Genomic DNA, 21178 nt, shown 5'->3' on the forward strand with positions numbered 1-21178 from the left:
ACAGAATTAACTATCTTCTGTTGTATATGTCTCTAACATTATTGCTTAGAATAAACTTTACATTTTTTACCACAACAAAAATAATTTATCTGCAAAATAATTTTTAACACATTTGAGACCCCTACAAATGCCATAGATGCAGAGAGTGAAAAGTTACAAAAGTAAATCCAAATTATTTCACGGTATTTTTCCCTAATATTACAGAAAGAATGAAAAATACAGTCGGGAAATATTCCCAGTTTACATTTTTGAAGTACTTCATTAAGGTGCATCATTGGTCTTGCATTCAACCCAGAGATTTGGAAAAAAAAAAAAAACAACAAACCCCCCCCCCCCCAGCTCACATTGACCTTCAAATCATCATAAACACGACCCCGTCCCTTTAGCTGAATATGAAGTGACTTGCAGATCAACAAACCATCAGGCTGACAGCCCTAACCTATCTGCCATTAGTCTGTCGAGATACCACACTTTGCTTTAATTCACCATATTTCAGAGTGTCACACTTTATATTCCCTGGCATGGTCGGGCTACATGCAGATGCATAATTTATCTCAAATTAGCGCCTATTTGAGTAAGCATCAAAGCAAGGCGGCTAAGGTTGGAGGAGAGCTTAAGGAACCGCAGGGAAACCATCGACAGGATTAATGCAGGAGATTTTTATAAGAAATTACTGGCTTAATGAAGTGGATAAAAAAGCTGTCAGTGTTTTATTGCATCTAAATTGTGTGGAAGTGGTGTTTAGCTGTCTTGCCTACATCCCACATAATGGGTCGTGACAGTAGCTGTGAGGCTTATTTAACTTAACTGGTGAATAACTTGCATGGCGAAGCTATTCACCGAGTTGTTTTTAGATGCACTACACCAGGGAGGGGAGTTGTTTCCCCCCTTACTCTTCCTCATTTATTGTGATACCTCATCAGAAGAACAGTCAGCTGAAGAAAACTGATAATCAGCCGTTCTGTTTTGTGGAAAATTGTTGTTTTTCTTATTTAAATGCTGTAGGAATAATTTTTATTATTGTTATTAAGGAAATTACAAATCAGAACAGGGTAAATTTAGCATTTTTTATTATTGCCATAGTGAATATTTATAACACAGACTGTTATTTTAGATACTTCCTAAATTACTGGAAATGTCCAATGACTTATGACTGAGTTGCTTAAGTAATTCCAGAGGTCCAGCAACTGATGCTTGAACTGGATCCCATTGGACGAACAAAAAAAACAAAAACAAAAAAAAAAAAAACTGAGAAGGAGGTATTTCAGCGGTCCTGCATCGCCATCTTGTGCCTGTCTGAAGTATCACCTTCTGAGATGAGTCCTACCTAAATCTTCCAGCTGGTAAAACAATGCTGACAACCAGGTGCTCATTAAATCACACAAATTTAATCAAACTGTACCAATTCTGCCAAGGAGAGAGGCTAAAGAAACACAATGGTTTCTCAGCAACATGCTAAGGACCATTTATCAAATATTAGTGTAGGAATAAGTATATATTCAAGCTTGCATGTATAATTGTGACCAAACGTAGATTAGAGAAAATCCACAATAAACTCAAACTTGTGTAACTTCTTTTTTTGATTATTCCTCCATGACAAAAAAAAAAAAAACGGTTTCACTTTTAAGTGCATAAAGCTCTGAGATGAAATGCATTTGTCTTACAAAATGTATATTTTAAATATTGCTGTGAACTCTCCAGTCCCCTTTTTTCTGCCCCACATATTTTAGATACCCAAAATGACCACAAAAGACCATATTTAATGGATTATTTCATTTCTGACAGGGAAATACTATCCAAACTAACAAGGCACAATGTGGGAAAAGTAACCACCCCCTTATTGACTGTAATAAGGAGGCAGCTGTTGGTTCCAAATCTTTTAAAGTAATCAGTATCAAATACTGGAATAATGAAGGTTATTTTAGCCAATGTCTCTTAAGCCAAAATATCTTTTTTCTTTTTAAATGTAACAATTGAAAACATACATATATATATATATATATATATACGTATATAGGCAGACATATAAATTATAAAAATGAAGAAATAAAAGCATGGGCATGATATTAAAATCAACTTTGATCATTACTTCCTCTAGATATATATGCATCTTTTTATTCTTTCAAATCATTTTTATTTTAACTTTTGATTACAATGAGCAGTGTTACGGCTGAGAACAATACAAGATAACACACTAATGAACACATGCTTGGAATGGGAACTTGTTCTTGTGAACCCTTGTGATTAGAATTAAAACACAAAATATGAGTAAAAGAAATATCTGGGCATGTATTCGAAATTACAGGTTGAGACACATGCAAGTGTTAACCAGTTTATTTTAGAATATGAAAATCCTTTTCTGTTGCAATTGTGGTGTATTTTTAAAGAATCTGTTATTCCTCACATTTTTTGGCAATGCTTTAAAACAAAAGCCAAACATCTTTTTATAGCCATCACAATCCAAAATAAAAAGTAGAATTTTAATTATGCTGAGCTGCTGTTATCAAGATGAAGGATGTAAACTTTGAGTAAAAGATCCTTTACTGCAAGAAGCCCAGAAGGGGATTAAATCAAAACCTTTAACTGAAATCCAAACACAGATATCCACTCTCTCACAACAACATTGATAGATGGACAGCACAATCCCTTTTGAGTCTGTTCACAACACCCGTTTCCCTTCACAAGTGAATCCAAAAAGTGAGTTTTGGGCAGCATTAGGTTAGGGGGCGGTGTGGAGTGAGGTAGGAGGAAGCTTGTGCTGCCGTCAAGCTCCATCTACCTAAGGCCAACTCTGAACGTGTATGTGTGGGTTAGGACTAGCAGTTCACATCCACAGTCTTTTTGTTTTTTTTTTCAGCACAGAAATGGTCGGGTTCGTCACTACACAGGATGAGGACGTCACAATTTGTCCAGCAGAGGTCAGACAGAGTTGTTATTTTCCTTCCTCCTCGAATCGTCCGCGTAAAAACAACCAGCAGCTCAGTGTTGCAGCCAAAGACTGTTTTAGGAAATCAGAGGGAAAATGCTGAACCTGTTCCAGTCCAGGTGTGGTTTCTCCACTTCGACACAGCCAACATAGGGCTTTACATTCACCTAAAGCAGATGCCTCCACCCATGTGTCACTGTTGCTTCCTTCCTCAAGGCATCCATCATTGCTTTAGGTACTGGGAGATAGGGGATGCGACTGGAGCGCCAGAATGGTAGTCTCTCCTCCACATAAACCCCATCTTTCCTTCTTCCTCCCTCCAGTTTTCATGTTTTTAATCTATTCTGTTATTGAAGTAGCAGTGTTTACAAGGTGTTGCGCGGCGTGCCATTCAATGCAACAGCCTTGTTGCAGGGGGAGCCAACCGCCTGCGAGCCTAAAGGACGCTGAGAGGAAACTCCAACCTCAAATACTTCGTGGATGGCTTTCCGGAAACAATGGAAGTTGTAGTCTATTAATCCTGGGGATATAATAAAAAAAAAACGTATTCAGCATATGGACATGGTTTGAGAACTTTCTAAATAAAATGACAAAAAAAAAATAACACAACTGAGATCACCCAGGCAGGATCTCAGTTTTAAGTATGGTTGAAGCATAATTACAAACAAAAAAAACAACTAGTGGAGTTCAGTTTTTTGTCAGCTTTAAATATGGGACCAGGAAAATCCAAAGACCGCAAGAAGGATGAACAGAGATGCAAGGATCAGTACATGGACAGATGGACAAACCGATGGATAAACATACAGACTGATAGATCCACTGAAAGCTTGAGGGGTAGAAAGAGAAATTGATGAACAGATGAATAGATGGAGAGACAAAACAGAAAATGACAAACAGATGCTTATATGGATGGATGGAAATCTATTTTTATAAAGCGTGACACTTAAATTGTCTTTGGCATTAATAAAAGTATTATTACTTTGCATCACACTGATGATGGAACATGGTTCATCTCCCCTTATACAATAAGAAATTCCCTACCATTTAAAACACTACGAGAATCTTGTCATTTGCAGAATAGTCTCAAGTCACAACTTTTAGTAGATGTCTACACCGCTCATAACCAGAAGGAATGTTTTTTAGTTTCCACAGCAAGATAAAAACACCCCTGCAACAACAGAGCATTGCTTTGGCAAGAACAAGCAATTCATCGAGTGCAGAAAGTATCAAGATATCAAAGGATGTGTCCAAGTTCCAAAGTTGTCAGGCAGAGCGTGAATTACTTAAAAAATGTCATCAAACCAGAAAGAGATTTTTCATACACGTCTCTCATCCTGTAGCTAAATTTTAAAACATTTATTGACCAGGATCACTGTACACCTCCCGTTAACGTGTAGAAATGTTTTGGTTTTAACATACAGGTGCAAGTTGGTGCAGGTTTACCTTTACGCTCAAAGCTCTCCTCTCTCAGGATGCAGACCAAAGCGAGGAACTTTGTGACCTCTTTAAGGTACAGCACAGTTGTGTTGTTGAGCTTGATGATCGCCATGGACTCCTTGTCATAGGCGCTGCCGCTGCCGTCCTCCCTCAGACTAGTGCAGCACGAAGACAGCAGTGTAAATTTAAGAGCTGAGGAATTTACTGCAGCTCTTTTATGAGGTCATTTTTATCCATTACTAAGTTATTATAAAACAAAACATTCATGAAGCCCCCCCATACATCTTGAGGTGCTCAACATACCCGTATATACAAGAGACATCAATAACCACATCGATCATATCACAGCACAGTTCGTAGGACTGCATATCTACAGGCGAGCTGTCTGTGGCGATGTAGATCTTACTGACCACGTCGAAAAGAAAGGCCTTTTCAATCCCTGAATTCTGGTGGGAACAAAGAATGGAAGATGACAAAACATGAAGCAAGTATGTATATATATATAAAAAAAGAAATATCATGTGGACATTTATAATCAGAGTACCATAATGAAAAAAATAAGTTAATTCTTCTACTAGTCCAGTGGTTTTCAAAACAGATAACCGAGGAAATATTTTCACAACAGAGGTTGTCAAAAATGCCTTTGCACGTTTACAAAACTTTTACTGAACTACCAAAAAACAGAGAAGGATTTTAAGCTCATCAAATCCAGCAGTCACATAAAGAGAGCTCAAATGTTGCTTCGTGGAAAAATCCTTTGGTGTTTTATTATCATATCTTTAGCAGAGGACAATCAACTGTTAATATGAATGACCCAGTAACAGAAATCAGGTGATTTTCAGGGGTTTTTTTCTTCCAAATCAGTGAATGTGTCACACTTTTTAGTTCTACCCCAATTCAATTTCATCAAAACAATTCATGTACATAGCTATGGAATATCATTGTATTTATTAAATTAGTACAATGATTATGGATATAAACACTTATAAAAATTCTCAAATAACCACATTTCCTTACAGAAGATTTTTATCTGAGGCAGGACATAATTAGAGTATAGTTGCTATACAACGTTTTGGTGTAAGAGGTTTTTTTTTTTTTCCCCATTCACAACATTATCTGAATGAAATATTTGAAAAAAAGGAAATGGAAAAAAAAAATCTTCCTAAAACGTTGGAAAGACTAAAACTGCAAATGTATAAGCGGACCAAGAGGCAAGATGACCAGCAACCCTTTATGATGTAATAAATGTACTCTGTTTTAACTTACGTCTAGCTAAAACAAACTAATCACTTAAAGTATAGTTATGTTTGTAGCTCATCATTTCAGGACAAAATATTGATAAACATGTCCTAAAAAACCTCAGAGGTTTGGCACAGTCATATCCTCAGGATCAGCTGTGACCTGCATTAAAAAAATGCCACACTTAAATCACAACAAGGAACACAGGAAAGAGTTGGCTGTTTTCTACTTACAGAAATGAAGATATTTAAGAGGTTCTCCAAGGTGGGCAGCTGGGGGATGAGCTTCTGCACCACTTTACTGAAGGCCTCAAAGATGGAGTGGTCATAAATACTTGTCAAATAGAAGCTGGACAAAACAGGCATAAAGGAAACCAATAAGCCATTAGTGTTGAGACACTTCCTTTAAAATGATTACATAACCAGTTAGAAAAAAATTACAAGACCACATGAGAAAACAGATAAATGACAGAATTTCAAGCTGATAAGAGACAGATGGTACAATAAACTGTTACAGTTTTGACTCCTGCAAAAGTCTGCAAAAATGAATGGGAAATATAAAAATAAAAGCTTTATTTCTTTGAGGAAATGGTGGTGTGAGCCAAAGAGACTTTTCCGTAACCACTGCAAAGAAGTGTAATTTTACCGAGCAGAGCAGTTGAGAAACAACCAGAGACGTTTTTGCTCCATCATATATCCAGAACGGATCTGGCCGTCTAAAAGAAATAAAACAATCTTACCCAACATAAAACACACTGCTGCCTATGTCACCAGAGCTCCAAAATGATCTGAAAAGCTGCTGCAGAGCCGAGCAGCAGGCACAGCCAGATGAAAAAAATAATAGTTGTTCCTTTTTAGCGATGTCAGAATTTTGTTTTATTTATAGAGCCCAAACAATCATTTAGAAATAATAAACAATTTTTTAAAAAATTGGATAAATTATTTCAATGTTTAAAAAAAAATTATTTCCCTTTCATTTCCACTGATCATCCTGAAATGGAAAAAATAAATAAATAAAAATCACACAACACAACCAATATTCAGTTTATTTTAAATAAAGACAAATATAATTTTGTCATTAATAATTTCTTTTTTGAGGTTCTAATGCAAGTCAAATACATCCCTTAAAAATAGAACACCACATCAGACAGACGTTTTGTTTGTACATTTAAACTATGACCCTGCTGTGGCAGTGCAACAGTATCTGACGCATGAGTCAGTGTCACTTCATTAGAAGAGCAGAGAGGAATTTCACAAGAACAACGGCTTATCACCTTTACACTGCACTTCAGTCAGGTTTCACACCATGCCACAGACCTACAAGTTTTAAAATTATATTCATTTGACAGTTAAGTCAGAAAATGTTTCACTACTTTTAATCAACAGCCTTTGGTACTGTGGATCTTTTTATTCTGGCATCATGTGAGTTGGTATTAAAAAATATAACATTGTCCTGGTTTATATTAGAGTTTTTTCTGCTTATTTTAGAGTCATTTCTCTACTGTGGGCCCCCTCTACATTGGGGTCCCTCAGAGGTCCATACTGGGTCCACTGCTGTTTATATTGCATTTGTTGCCACTGGGGGGCCTCTCTTCAGGAAGCACAATGTTCCTTCTCATAGCATTTTGCTTATTCTTTTAGTCTGTATGTGTTATCTAGCTGTATTGTGAAGCTCTCAAGTCAACTAGTGTTTATAGATTTGCAAAGTGAAAAAATTGACTGTGTTGAATGATTGAATAAAGTACTAAATGACATAAGAATCCACTGTCCTACACACTACACATCGTACGTTAGACCTGTTAAAAAAGAAGCTAGCTTTGACTCAAAATAAGTCATTGTGTTTGTGGCAACATGTGATTGTGGTTGCCACAAACCAAGATGAACACAATAGTTAAACCTTTAAGCTGAGAAAATGAAGAAGCAGGTCACGTCTGTCTGACGCAAGTCAAGCTCAGATGGAGAGAAATTACTACAAGCATCAAAACTTATGGACTACAGTGTCTATAAGAAGCATTCACCACCTTAGATGTTTTACTCCTTTTACAAATCAATCATGATCAGCATAATTTGGATGTTTTTACAAAAAATACAAAAAAACTTTAGTGTCAAACAGAGGTCCAGTCAATTGATGCTACATACTATGCCGTGAAAATTATGTATCCCTTAGATTTTTTTTTTATCTTAAATGTTTTGGTTTTTTATATTTTTATATGTGAAATGATAATTTAGTTATATTAAGAGGAAAAGATGCTGTCTAAACCATCCTTCACCATCCATTATTCATGCTCTTCAAAACAATAAATGTCTCCATGGGGAATTGTAAGGTAAACCCCAGACTCACATTTGCCAAAAAAAACCCAGAACAAAATTAAAAAAACAAACAAACAAAAACAACCAGGATGATTCCCATAGATCTTGAGAAAATATTCTGGGGATTGAAGAGAGAAAAAATTAACATTTTGTTAGAAGGTGTGCACCCTGTTACATCTGGCTTGCAACTACTACGTCATTTCAAAAAGAGAACTTTATACCGACAGTCAAGTAAAGCGGTGTCAGTATAATGCGATGGGCTGCTTTGATGATCCAAGACCTAAATGAGATGCAGATCCATGAATTCTGCTCTCCATAAGATTTTGAAGGAGAATCTCTGACCATAGTGTGTCACTTAAAGGTCAAACATAGTTGAGTGATTCTGCAGGACAGTGATCCACAGTAGACTGACATTTTTTAAGGATTCTCGTTGGTCACAGGATTTCTCCAGGACTCCCCCGGTACTCTACCAAGACTCCCCCCGGGTTTTCCCCAGCACTCCCGCAGGATGGGCGTAAACTTTACTGTTAATCATTTAAGAGGATCAAAAGTTAGCAGGAGCAGACAAGAGTAGGAACTAGCCAAGAGACAAAATCACGATGACGAGAAATGAATCATAGGACAGGCATCGCCAATTTGTCTTTTAATAAGCCTACACTTTATTTAAGGCATTTTTACCTTAAATAAAGTCACCATTTAAAAACTGCGTTTTGTATTTAGTCATTTCTGTCTGACATATAAATCCTTTTTTACAGCACTGCTCAATGAAGAAAAGACTCTCAATACCCTTTTTGCGATGGAGTGATTGTTATATGAAAGTGTGGAAAGAGAGGGTCAACTGCACTCGACTGAATCATTCTGATATATTCTAATTTATTATTTTAGTTTAATCTTTTATTAATGTCATGCAGCCACTTTGCTATGGTAACAAATATTTAATCAGATTTACCTAAGATGCAGCTTCTCTAAACTTGCGTCCGCCAGATCATCGTTGGCTCTCTGATGGATGTCTCTCTGCGTTTCAATCTTGTGATCGTCTGAAAGGCCATCCACTTTGTGGATAAACACCTCAAAGTTGATCTCTGGATTGACCCTGTAGGCCCGTGACACGGTGAGATGGAGCCGTCCCAGAGCCTCCATGTAATCATCCTGCAGTGGAGGATTTGTGGTTTTAATAACGAGTTTGCACAAACAGTCGCAGCATAGCATGAAGAAGAGAAAGAAAGGAACATATAGGTCAAAAAATGTTTAATACAAGATGTCTGATGTATTCTAAGTTAGAATACAACAGACATGCAATATTATAACTGTAATATGCAGCATGCCATACTGTAAGGGGCTGTGTGTTGCAGCTTCTGTCATAAAGGCAGCTTTCATTCTAATAAGCATGCTTCACCATGTTGCAAAACATGAGTTATGAAGAAATATACTTCTGCAATCTTTCCTAAACATCAAGAGGAAAATTGATCTGCTCCAGTAAAAACAGCTGAAACAGATTGAATTGGATGCACCTCGACCACAAACAAACCCTGAAATCCGATAAGCTTCTGCTTTTACTGGAGTAGAGATCAGTAGTTGAAAGCATTTTGAGTCATGTGGACTGCACGCTCTAAGAGTCCATTTGTTGGTGGTAATAAGCTTCTGGGTAAACATTAACTGCAAGAATGACTTAGTAATTTTTTTATTTTCATTAAGTAGGAAAAAAAAGATGACAATGACTCAGATTTTCTTTGTTGTTTTTACTGAATAAAATAGTTGCTCATAGCAAACCCCAAAAGGAAAAAAAAAAGAAGAAATTCAGCATCCTGTTTGTTCCTCACCTGAGCATCAATGACAAATATCAGCGCTCCGGTTCCTCTGAAGATCATCTCGTAGTCAAAGGTGGGGTCAAGAAAGTCCACCTGGCCAGGGAAGTCCCAGATCTGGAAGTTGACAAAGGAGCTGCTAGAGATGTCATCCTTGTAGATTTTGTTGGTGCTCTCCAAAAACAATGTCTCATTGGGGGACATTTTGTGGAACACCACCTGAAATGACAGTCATGTTTGTAATTTAGCAGTACGAACGCAAACAGCTTGCTTCCCTTGTGTAAAACAGAGTCCGTAACATCTGTGAAAATTACTGCTGACAGTTGGATTAATTACACTTAATCAAATGGAGAATGACAAATTAGCTAAGATACGTCTGAGCTAAAATATAAAAGTTTTCAGTTTGGTAATTTGGCACTTTTAAAAAGCCAGTCTGCAACAAGGACAAAAACAGAAATTACTGTGAAAACAGGGAAGTTCAACCTTCAATAGATCTCTAGCATCGACTCAGCACTAGCTGCAATCATTAGAAGAGCAAGAGGTTGTAATCAAAATGTCAATATTGTGCTCACTGCACAGCTTGGCTGAATAATGCTGAATCATCACGTTTGGTTAGCTTTAATCAAATCTGTTCATTTATTCATGTATTCAGTATTTCTCAAAAAGCTAACAAATAAAGAAACTTGTTACTTTACAACAACAAATAATTGGTGAAAACAATTATTTAAATTCCTCCTCGACTTTTAAAATTGTTGTAAAGTAAATTGATTAGATTTATACAGGTTTTATATTCTATGGATATACATGCATTATATTATATAGGCAAATGTAATGCACAGCCTTTCTGGACATGTTATTGTTGAACTCTGCCTTTGAGGGTTCAAAAGTTTGATACAAGTCTGATATTATTCTACTTTTGCAGTGAGCATAAAACAATTTTGCAAAATCAATATTTTTGGTGTGCAAAATTTGATTTGTTTTTTAATACAAAGTGAATTTGTATGTGACAACACATTTGACTTTGGTTCCACTTTTTGAGAAAGTAAAGGCTGTTGGAGCCATAAACCTTTTTTTATTTCACTGTTTCACCAACCTGTAGTTGCTAATTCATTGGTTCTCAATTTTAGAAAAGACAAACCTAGACATTACAAACTAAAAAAAAAAAAATTTTGCTTACTTTTTTATTCAACAAACAAAATGATACAGAATAAAAATGTTTAAAAAATATAAAAGATTTTAAATCCATGTTTAGATTTATTCTCCATTAATTAAAATAAAAGCTTTTTTCAGTCCTCAAATAGTTGAGAACCACAGGCATATTACCTGAAAATGTTCACAAAACATGTTTATTTCTATTAGTTCACTCGTGACACTTTCAAGATTGATTTGACAACTTTACATAAAAAGTTATGTATTGCTTTTAAAGACTGAATAACAACATTCTGATATGGTACAAGAACATCGACAATTTTTTCTGTAAAACTTCCGATTTTAAGCATTAATTTATGTTTATCCAAGCAAAACTACCAACACTGTTGGCAGTTTGACTTGATTCAGGCACAAAGCTATCATTTGAGCGTCACATGTCAAACAAAAGGGAAAAAAGGTCAGAAAACTGCAGACTTGCTCATGCTCATCTGACGCAAGACGCCACTGCACTCAGCATTTTTCAGTTACATGCTTCAGAGGCTGATAGTAAGACAACAGCTGTCAACTGTTTGGTTAGGTATTAATCAAAGCTTAAACCAAACGAAGCCTTTAAAGCAAAGGAAAAAAAAGACAGCAATTTCTTGATGGATACATAGTGTTGCTCCACAGCTGCCATTTTGATTCAAAGACCAAAGGCCAACTAGCAAGCAAGCAAAAAGCCAAATCACATGCTCTCCAAAGGCCTGCATAGGAACAATAATCTCCTACTGGAAGCTGTGTGGATTATAAGTGAAAAATGCTACTCTTTACTTTAATTTCTTTGCACTCTCAAATCATGTTGAATTTTAACATAAATAATGAAATATCACAGATGGAACAGTGGCTTCTTATCAATTATTCAACCACAGCATCAAGCTAAAGTAAGACTTTAAGAATCACAATGTAACACAATCCAGTTTCAGAGTTGTTTTTTATTTTCTGCCAATCAGAAAAAAGGTGTCCAACACCTTCAACTGTAAACAAAACAGTTTTTTTTTTCTAATAAGCGATTGCATGTAATTTAATAATCATACTATATCACACAGAGTGGAGTAAAGCAAGCTTGAACACTGAATGGAGGTGGTTGAATTCTCAAAATCAGTCAAGAGGAATTTAACCTAGTTCATATACAAACAAAATATACAAGAGACACATTTAATAAGTACTAAGAGGGGGTCTACCCTTTGTTTTTTTCTCACTTGAGCTTTTTCACATCACAACTGCAAACTTTTATTTATTTCAATAGGATCTTATGTGACAGGTCAAACAACTTTAAGAAGTACAGTTTGCCAAAAGTCATGTAGGGAACAGTGCAAACATGGAAGAAGGTGCTCTGCTCAGGTGGGACCAAAATTACATTTTTGCCCACATATAAACTAGAAATCATCACCATAAAAACAACATTCCCTCTTTGAACCATGGTGGGGACAACATTATGCTGTTTGGATGATTTTCTTCAACAGAGCCAGGGAAAGTGGTCAAAGTAAATGGGCAGATGGAGCAAAACACAGTGAAATCCTGGAGAAAAAAAACATCAAAAGCTGCACTTCAGACTGGAGTGGAGGTTGAATTTCCAACTGAACTACAAGTGTTTCTATGTGTTAGATTATCCTAGACAACTTCAAGATCTAAATCTAGTTGGGAATGTTTTTTCATAACTTGAAAATGTACGTACGCAGATTATTTCAGTGCAATCTGAATCAGCTCTAGCCAATTTGCAAAGAAGAATGGGCAACATTTATCATCTCAAACTGGTTCAGACATGCCCAGAAAAATTCCCAGCTGTAATTTAACCAGATCAATCAAATTTTATTTGTAAATCACATTCCAGCAACAAGGCATTTCAAAGTACTTTGGATCATAAAAACACAAAGTCATGCAACATAGAATCAACAATCAAAACGTTACATTAAGTCAAGTGCTATTGTTGAATTCTTAATCGATTATGCTTCAAAGGCAACTCCAAACAGGTGACGTTGCCATGGAGCTGCTCACCTAATTTACTAATTGGGTGAGCTACTGATTAGAATTGGTCACAATGCGTTTTATTTAGGGTTGTCAGAGTAGAGGGACTGAATACATACGCAAGTCACATTTTAGGATTTAGCATTTGCACTTTATGTTGCTTAAATACACAAAACTCAGATAAAATACAATGAAGTTTGTGGTTGTGATGAGACAAAAAGTGAAAAGAAAATTAAAGGGTGCGAATAATCTCGCCTGTCTCCTAACTCCAACGGTGAAGCATTGATTTAAAATAAAAAGGTAAAGGTGTGGTCAGTTTGCTACTGAGTCTTTGGCATGTGACATGCTACTAGTCATCTCATCGACTGCCTCTGTCCACCTGGTTAATAATTACCAGCCGCAGCTTTCTGGTTATCAGCTTGTTATAACAATCCTTGTAGTTCCACACGTTGATTCACTGATCACAATTATCATTATCGACATGCTAAACTAAGTTGCTAGCTATTTTAACTGAGAGAAGCAAATGAAAGCGGCCCCTAGCCTCGCAATGCTAACACTTTAAAAACAGGATATCTTTCCCACCTTCTGTATGGATGACTTGCCGCTTCGCCTCAAACCCATGAGCAGGATCCTCGGCTTGCTGTCTGACGGAGACGAGCTGTCCTCGATATCGGGCTCCTCTTCACCATAATCGAAATCTTTGGGGAACGAGTCCGAAACCCCGTAGCTGTCAGGCAGCTGTTCCACCTCGTACTGAATCGACATTTTGACCTAACAACGGTCGCTTCCGCTGTTTGCGCCGACTCTAAATATATCTAAACACAGTTGTGTTTGTCACCAGACGCTATAAACCTGTCTTGTTTTGAAAGCAGGTAGTCAATATCGTATTAGCCTCTTGAAAACACTGTGCATGATGATCCCACACATTTCCTTAGGATTTCCTCTTAGATGAAAAAAAAAATGCTGATGGTCCCGCCTTTTAATTCTGATTCGTTGCTTGGTTTACATCTCAAACGATGATTGGCTGGTGAACCTGTCAGTGTTGTGAGGTTTTTCACTGTCACCTGACTAGTACCCAGACTTGTTTTGTGGACTAAACCGTCTATTCAGGAAACAAAATAGTTGCTTTTGCAGTATTTAACAATTTAAACCAAATCCTGTTGACCAAACCTAATTAAACTGTGTTTTATGGTTTTTATTTGTTATTTCGAAAGAGTAAATATTTATTGAAGGTTATAAAATACTACTAAACAGAAACCGATAGATATTTGTCAAACTACCAGCAGATGGGGACAGACACACGCATCAGTAATTCAACGCTTTCAAAGTCTATCTAAAATGTAGGAAATATCATAATCAAAATATTTGATGTTTATTCCAGAGAAAAAATGTTTTAAGGTAACATATGATCAGCAGTAGAGATATACATTGCGATTACATCAATAAATAAGTAATAAAAAAGAAAGAAAGAAAGAAAGAAAGAAGGAAATAAGCAAAAAAAAGAATTTTGCTCATATGTTATTTTATTTGCTTCTTAAATTGATCAGTGGGGTTTTATTTAGTTTATTTCTTTTTCTTTTTCTATTCTATTTTTTATTTTTAGTTTAATCTATAATGACTTGTTTGTGCTGTGATTGAAGTTCAATTTGTGTGTTTTAGAAATGTAATGTTTTTATTTTGTTGTCATTTTATTAAAGATATAATTGTTCTGTCTTTTTATAATATTTTACTGTAGTCGTCAAATAATCCGTTTTATCTTATTTATTTAGTTTAACTAATGAAGGTTTTCCTTTTATACAAACGAGGACCTGCTGCGTTTTACATGAGATACATGAAGGCAGCACTGAGTCCAGTGCAGCTGTATGTTTGTAGCCCTTAAAACGAAAGTTAACTTTACCGACCCGGTGGTACTTTACCTGTTTTTCATTCGGCCCGATACCAACCGGTAGACCAAATATATAAGCTTTGCATTCAGTCAGCTTTACAGCCGATATCATCATGGCGCATTATAGAGTAAGTGTTTTTAATGTCGCTTTATATTTCTCCATGTAAAGAAGATTTGTTAGAAATCCTGCACGCTAGCTGCGCTGTTAGCACGCCCGGTGGCTTCAAAGTGAAATAATGTCTTTTAAATCACTGTGTTCTCTTCCCACAGGCCTCTGACTCTAAGAGAGAACATTTCAGAAGATATTTGGAAAAAACTGGAGTCGTTGACAGTCTCACCAGTGGTGGGTCGCTTATTTTTTGTTTGCACTACAAAGGCTGTAACTTCTGGGTTTTTATTATTGAGTTGCAAGCCAAGATGGGCTATGCTCACGCTTTTTATCGCTTCGCTCTTGTTTTGTAATTCATGTAGGACTTTTGGTCATGTTTACTGTTTAGATTTGACAGCGACAGCTTAGTTTTAGTACACTTTATTTTATTTTTTTTATTTTTTGCAAACTTTTCCAGTTTGCAATGAGAAGATGAAGTTCTAAACGTTACATAATTCACTGCGTAGTGGAACACAGCTCTCAGTAGGTTATGCTGAGATCATCTAATTAAATTATTGGACTCAGGTGTGTTTGAGCAGAGACGCATTCAAACCAGAGGAGCAGATGTCTCGTCACCAAGACTTGGGTGGGGAAACAATTCACAGTTTAAATAACGAGACTGTATCAAGAATTTGGCTACGAGCCGATGTGAAATTCTCACTGTATAAGTAAAAATTCAAGTTTCACGGTGTGTACGCAAAAACTAAATATATAAATAAGAATAAAAATCATAACGTGATATAGCTTCAAATTAAATAAGAAAAAAAATCTTCTACTGCTTTTAAAGTGTGTAAAATTGATTACAAAGTTCAAATTTCATAGCATTTATTAAAATGTCCTGAATTTACTATCAGTTTTCAAGTATCTATTTCTTAGATTATGCGTATTTGCCTTGCACTTAATAGAATAACACAGGTATAACTGACTTCTTATATTAGCCTTTTTCCTTTCCTAAATGAAGAAGTCTTTTGGATGTGAGATAAACATGTCTTCCAAGAAACGAGAGATATATGTTGTAACCTCTTTCTGCTCCTTTTTAGTTTTTGTGTCTCTGTATGAGCAACAAGAGAAGCCTGCCAATGCTCTGGAGTATCCTTCTTTATACATGTCTGATTTTATTTTTTGGTGCAGCCGGTGAGGATTTCAAATTTTTGTTGAGCACTCACTGGCTGTAGATTCTTTAACTAACTCCTTCCAGATATGTGAAGGGGCATCTTGGTGCCGTTACCCTGACTTCAGCAGACACAGAGGCTCTGCAGCAGGAAGTGAATGACCTGAGACAGAGATGTGCATGTCTGGAGGAGGAAAACAAAGATCTCAAAGCAAGGGTATGTTTGCTTCTCTTTTTTCTAATGTAATTCTATATAATTGGTCTGAATAGTCAATGAAATGTACCAGCACAGTCCACAAGAGAGCACTGTATTCTTTCATTTTACTCCAATGAATACGGTTCATCCATCATGTTTTTTATGTGCAAATGACATTTGCTGGTTTCTATCAGTAGTTTATTTTTTCATAGCTTTTTAAAAAATCTTTTATTGACTTTATAAGTGAATAAAATGGATTTCAGAACCAACATTGGTGTAATCAAAAAAATAAACTCCCTTATAGAACCTCCTCCCATAACTGGCCCAGTTTTAATAAGGATAGAGTGTCAGGATTAATTACATGTTTTTTGTTTATATTGTGCTGTTTACATTGATGCCTTCAATGGGATGTTTTCTTTTATTCTAATGATTCTCATTATGAAAAAACAGTAATTGTTCAAATGAAATAAAAGCTAATACCAGTGTTTTTTGGATGTCTTTCTAGCTGCATCAGTATGAACCAGCTTCAGAAGATGGCGGCACTGCTAACTAGATTTCAAGAACAAACTCATCTTTGTTTTGATAAACGTATTATTTGTTTATGCTGCTTTCAGTTTGAATTTAAAGGAAACGACACTGTAAAAGGTGAAAGCCGAATGTTTTATGTGGCTGTGATGTTTATCTATAAATGTCAACTTTATTCTTTTCTTATATTCTAACTTATTGTGAATATGTTTGTATATATTTTTCCTGAGTGTTCAGTCTTTAGTAAAATAAGTTCAAAGTGTGGAACCTTGAGTGCAATTTATTTTCTCCTCAAAATGCGATCACGTGTTCATTGTGTAGGGAAGTAACATTGTTTAATTTGTTGGATTTATGCAGCCTGTGCTCTGAAACTGGCATGAGGGGAAAAAGCAAACTGTTAGGTAAATTGTATTAGTAATTATCAAATATTTGTTGTATCATGTAGCTTTGTAGTTACATTTTAGATAATGTTTCTGTGTGTTAAATAACTTTGATTCTATCCTGAGACTTCCCTGGGAAATAGAGATGACAGCTACTCTCAGCAGCTGTTGCCCTGCAGGACTTCCTACAAGACAGAGGTGTTAATTGCTCCCAGCAGAGTTTTGCATGCCTGACAATAAACTCTGCTCTGTGCTTCTTTGTGATACAAAGCCGTTGCTTTGAAGCTATGCAAACGTGTCTTAGTCGACGCCGTGCCTGGAGAAAGAAAGATTTAGAGTATAGATAACATGTGTCTAGAAGTGAATATTATTTAGCGCTGCAACCATGTGATGAATGTTTTGACTCCACCCTTTTAGAGTTGCAGCGCCCCGTGTGGCAGGGTTTCCTAAAGATCAATAAAAGAGAGGAACAGACAGATGTGTTGCAGAGTGGTTGGAGATTTGTGACCAAAAGCACATCTCTGTCTGCTCTCCTCGCGAGTATAAAAGAATCTAACTCTCTTGTCTTTCTTGTGTTTGTTAAATTGTCTCTAATAGGTATTTTAGACCTGACATTATTTGGTCCTTCGAGCCGGATGCCAATATACCGGAAGGATTCCAGCGGGCATGGTGGACCCCAGTAAAGACCGTGCGCACGGCAAGTTTCCTAGTGGAAGCTTATCAGAACCTGTTCAAGGGCTGGCGCTCTGCCTGCCTGCTGGGATCTTACGGTTGACGGCTCTGAGGGGAAGACAGGAGAGGGTGAGTAGATTCTTGTTTAAATGTGTGGCGAATGACTGAGGGTCATTGCGCGAATAAGAAAACCCTGTCAATTCTAGACTCTAACAGGTAAAAATAAAACATAATATCCGTGAAGGGCGTCCGAAGCCCTTGGCCAAAATTTCGTGGAAAAACAACAGGCGCACGGAGCCTAGTATAAACCTGCAGTAAAATTTAATAAATTGGAAGTAAAATTGTAATTGGAACGGATGGCGGAGTCCGGCGGAGCAGGCGCTTAAGTTCCGCAACAAACGTATGATTGTGAGTGTGATTGGAGATATAAATACCATTTGGTGTTTTATCTCATATAAAAACAGTAGGGTTGTAACCAGCAAACCTGTCTTGGATGCAGAGGTAAGAACCCCCCACTCGAAAGAGTTGAAGCGGGGGTTACCACTACAGGTATTTTTAATTGCTGGCCTACTGAAAAGATCTCCAGTTTATAGGATTCCCTATGAGTCGGACAAACTGGGCTAAATTGTATAAAAAAAAAATGGGCAAAGTATAAGCAAGAATAAGCCAACACACAGTTTGAAATCAAATGACTGGAAATATGTTGAAAATCAGGATCCGCATAAAATAAAATATTTAGATAAATGGTTAACAAACTACAACTTTGACGGCCGTCTAAATTCACAGAAACTAACAGTATTGCAGGATAAAATAAAATAAAAACAAAGTCAAACCCACAGAAATCAAAGAATTTGATGTTTTATAGAAGGGAGGATGATGAGACAAGTTTCAGAAGTGTGAAAAGGCAGGCAGACGAGCAGGGAGCAGCAGGAGGGGGAGGGGACGTAGCTGAAGTTACCAAATACCAAAATAACAAAACAGAAGGAGAGAAACAAATAATACAAAAAGCAAACTTTAAGTGGTCTAAGAACTGGGGAGAAATTTTGGTGCAGGGAGCTGTAGCTCCCACTGGGCTTTTTCTCCCTCCCCCATGTTGCCCTTCAGAAGAGGCAAATAGTCAGCCACACACGACTGATCTTTATCCTATGATACAAGTAGCAAATCTTAATGCAGGAGAAGATGGAGCAGCGCCCACGATTCTAGTATATAGAACGTGGACCCTGGAGGATATAAAAAAGGCGCTAGAAGGGATCACACCTCTTAAAGAGGATGTGAACCGCTTTGTTGAAGACATGAATAACATACGTGAATCTTATCATTTAAACGGAAATGAGGTTCAACAAGTCTGGATGACTGCTTTAGGCAGTGACTGGCATCATGTTCGAGGAGACTGGACCCCATTGTTAGCAGGGAACCCTCCTCAAGTTCTTGCACACAATAGTAACAAATTAACAAACAGAGTTAATGCTTTAGCAGCAAGGACAGTTCAAAGATATCAACGCAGAGCAAACTACACTGAGATAAGTAGAGTCAAACAGAAGGAGGAAGAATCGTTTGACGAATACAGCCTGTGAATGACAAAAGAATTAGAAGAATAAGAACAAAGGCGCTTTTGGAGACAGCTGATGCTTAAAAGCAAAAACAGGACAGTTGTCTGCATTCTTATTATTGAGCATTCCCTTTTCTAGTGAAGGCGTTTCTCTTGATTCCGATATTGTTATAGTTAGTATATTTTCAAATACATTCCATATACTAGATTAGTACTTGTAGCTTTGGTAATATACTTTAATCTGACACGCTATTGCTATTAATATTAAGAAAGTATATCAGACATTAAACCTAAGTGTTTCCAAGATTCCTAAGTTTGTGATCAACTCCAGATGCAACTCTAAGCTCCTGGGAAACTCCGACCTCTGACCTGTGAGCCGGGGAAGATACTCTTTATGGCCTCCTAATTTAAAGCCTTTCAGGAGCATGTTATTTTATGGCTGCTTTAAATTACAGCCTTGCCAGGACAATGTTTGTCTCTGAAGTCCTACCTTGCATCAGCTTGTCCAGATAGGAATGTTGATCTACTTAAACGCACATGGCATTAGCTTAACTATATTAAACCATCAAAAATAGCCATATTTCCTTAACAATACCCAAAACAGAGTTTAGACCAAAAGTTAAGCAATATCCTTTAAAAACAGATGCACAGGAGGGTATAAAACTAGAAATTAAAGATCTTATTGTGGCAGGAGTCATAGTGCAGTGTGAAAATTCTTCATGTAACACTCCTATTTTTCCTGTTAAAAAAAAACAACTTGTATAAGTGGGCTGCTATATTGAGCCATGGCGTTTTTGCATGTCTCAACTGGGGGGATGGTAAGATAGATACATTAACATTACTCTATGTATGGATTTATTTCTTTTTCAAGAACTTTTAATGTATTACAAAAGGTCACTTCATTTCAAAAGTGCCTACAGAAAGAAGAGAGGGCTGCAAATGAAATAAGGAAAAAAAAAATAAATAAAATACAATTAGCTATAATGGGACTTTTTAAATGGGTAGAGGATATAGATAAAAAATCTTTAGAGAAACAGGCTCTAACTGTAAGAGGCATTGCTCCGATAACAACAAATTGTAGTATGCAACCGATTCTAGATAGTTTCAAAATTAGTCTTTTTAAACTGATCAAAACTTTAGGATAGATAAAATATTACTAAATCTATAGGAATTATGGATGAATAAGACAGAATAAAATAGAAGTAACTCACTTGTTGACTAGAAATTGATTGAATATGGAAAAAGTTTGCTACACTGTACAAATTTGTTGTTGAAGGATAATATTAAGTTAGAAATAACTTATGGGTTAATCAAAGAGGATCTGGTGGAACTTTTGTAGAGAACAAGCTACAGCTGTGCTGTAACTGCTACCCCACAAGATTCAACTAATTAACATGTGAAGCCTTTTTGCATACCATTATTTTTTAAGTGTGAAGTAACCCCCACTTGCAGTAGCTTCGCAAGACAGAACGAGAGGGTGTGATGTAAATCACTTTCGCTCCCAACATCTAAAAGTACCTCCTGACAAAATATCAGTAGTGGTACGACGAAAGGTTTTTAAGTTCAAATTTTAAAACTAGAAGAAACTAAAACATATCTGATGATTCGAGTGCCAAAAGCCTAATAAAGAATTGGGAGTTCTTCCTGACATCCTTATCGGCTCTCTTTCCTGCCATATAAGTCAGTTCCTCCGAGAGGTGAAAGGGGGTTTTATGGTGGGCTTCAGAATGTGTTTTATGGTCTGACAATAGAAATTGCTCAGAATAGTGTAGTGACTTTAAAATATAACTTGTGAAATATAAGCATATACGGATTTAATTAATTTTAGAGGATCTTTATTATT

The 21178-nt window shown here is 36.5% G+C and overlaps 2 protein-coding genes across 2 annotated transcripts; one reads left to right on the top strand and one right to left on the bottom strand.

The window, feature by feature from the left end:
- Positions 1 to 1053: 1053 nt before the first annotated feature.
- On the bottom strand, positions 1054 to 13824 carry rragca (Ras-related GTP binding Ca). The gene is made up of 7 exons (XM_032558690.1): positions 13452 to 13824; positions 9732 to 9935; positions 8861 to 9060; positions 5836 to 5950; positions 4667 to 4809; positions 4370 to 4518; positions 1054 to 3446 (listed from the first exon to the last, which is right to left on the bottom strand). The coding sequence occupies exons 1-7, from the start codon at positions 13632 to 13634 to the stop codon at positions 3292 to 3294; spliced, it is 1149 nt and encodes a 382-aa protein (XP_032414581.1). The 5' UTR covers positions 13635 to 13824; the 3' UTR covers positions 1054 to 3291.
- An 889-nt stretch (positions 13825 to 14713) lies between these two features.
- Positions 14714 to 17001, top strand: LOC116715006 (c-Myc-binding protein-like). The gene is made up of 5 exons (XM_032555825.1): positions 14714 to 14882; positions 15025 to 15097; positions 15943 to 15991; positions 16101 to 16230; positions 16715 to 17001. The coding sequence occupies exons 1-5, from the start codon at positions 14868 to 14870 to the stop codon at positions 16760 to 16762; spliced, it is 315 nt and encodes a 104-aa protein (XP_032411716.1). The 5' UTR covers positions 14714 to 14867; the 3' UTR covers positions 16763 to 17001.
- Positions 17002 to 21178: the final 4177 nt, after the last annotated feature.

This window comes from Xiphophorus hellerii, chromosome 3 (assembly GCF_003331165.1).
Source record: "Xiphophorus hellerii strain 12219 chromosome 3, Xiphophorus_hellerii-4.1, whole genome shotgun sequence".
In the NCBI taxonomy this organism is placed as follows: domain Eukaryota; kingdom Metazoa; phylum Chordata; class Actinopteri; order Cyprinodontiformes; family Poeciliidae; genus Xiphophorus; species Xiphophorus hellerii.

Bases quoted from the DNA above. Each gene is read 5' to 3' on its own strand.
- rragca (XM_032558690.1), bottom strand. From the start codon at position 13,634: ATGTCGATTCAGTACGAGGTGGAACAGCTGCCTGACAGCTACGGGGTT. The intron at 5,951-8,860 runs GTAAATCTGATT...TGTTTTGTCCAG, and splicing joins TTAGAGAAGCTGCATCTTAG to CTTCTATTTGACAAGTATTT. The intron at 4,810-5,835 runs GTAAGTAGAAAA...TGTTCCCACCAG, and splicing joins TCTTAAATATCTTCATTTCT to AATTCAGGGATTGAAAAGGC.
- LOC116715006 (XM_032555825.1), top strand. The intron at 15,098-15,942 runs GTGGGTCGCTTA...GCTCCTTTTTAG, and splicing joins CGTTGACAGTCTCACCAGTG to TTTTTGTGTCTCTGTATGAG. The intron at 15,992-16,100 runs GTATCCTTCTTT...AACTCCTTCCAG, and splicing joins AAGCCTGCCAATGCTCTGGA to ATATGTGAAGGGGCATCTTG.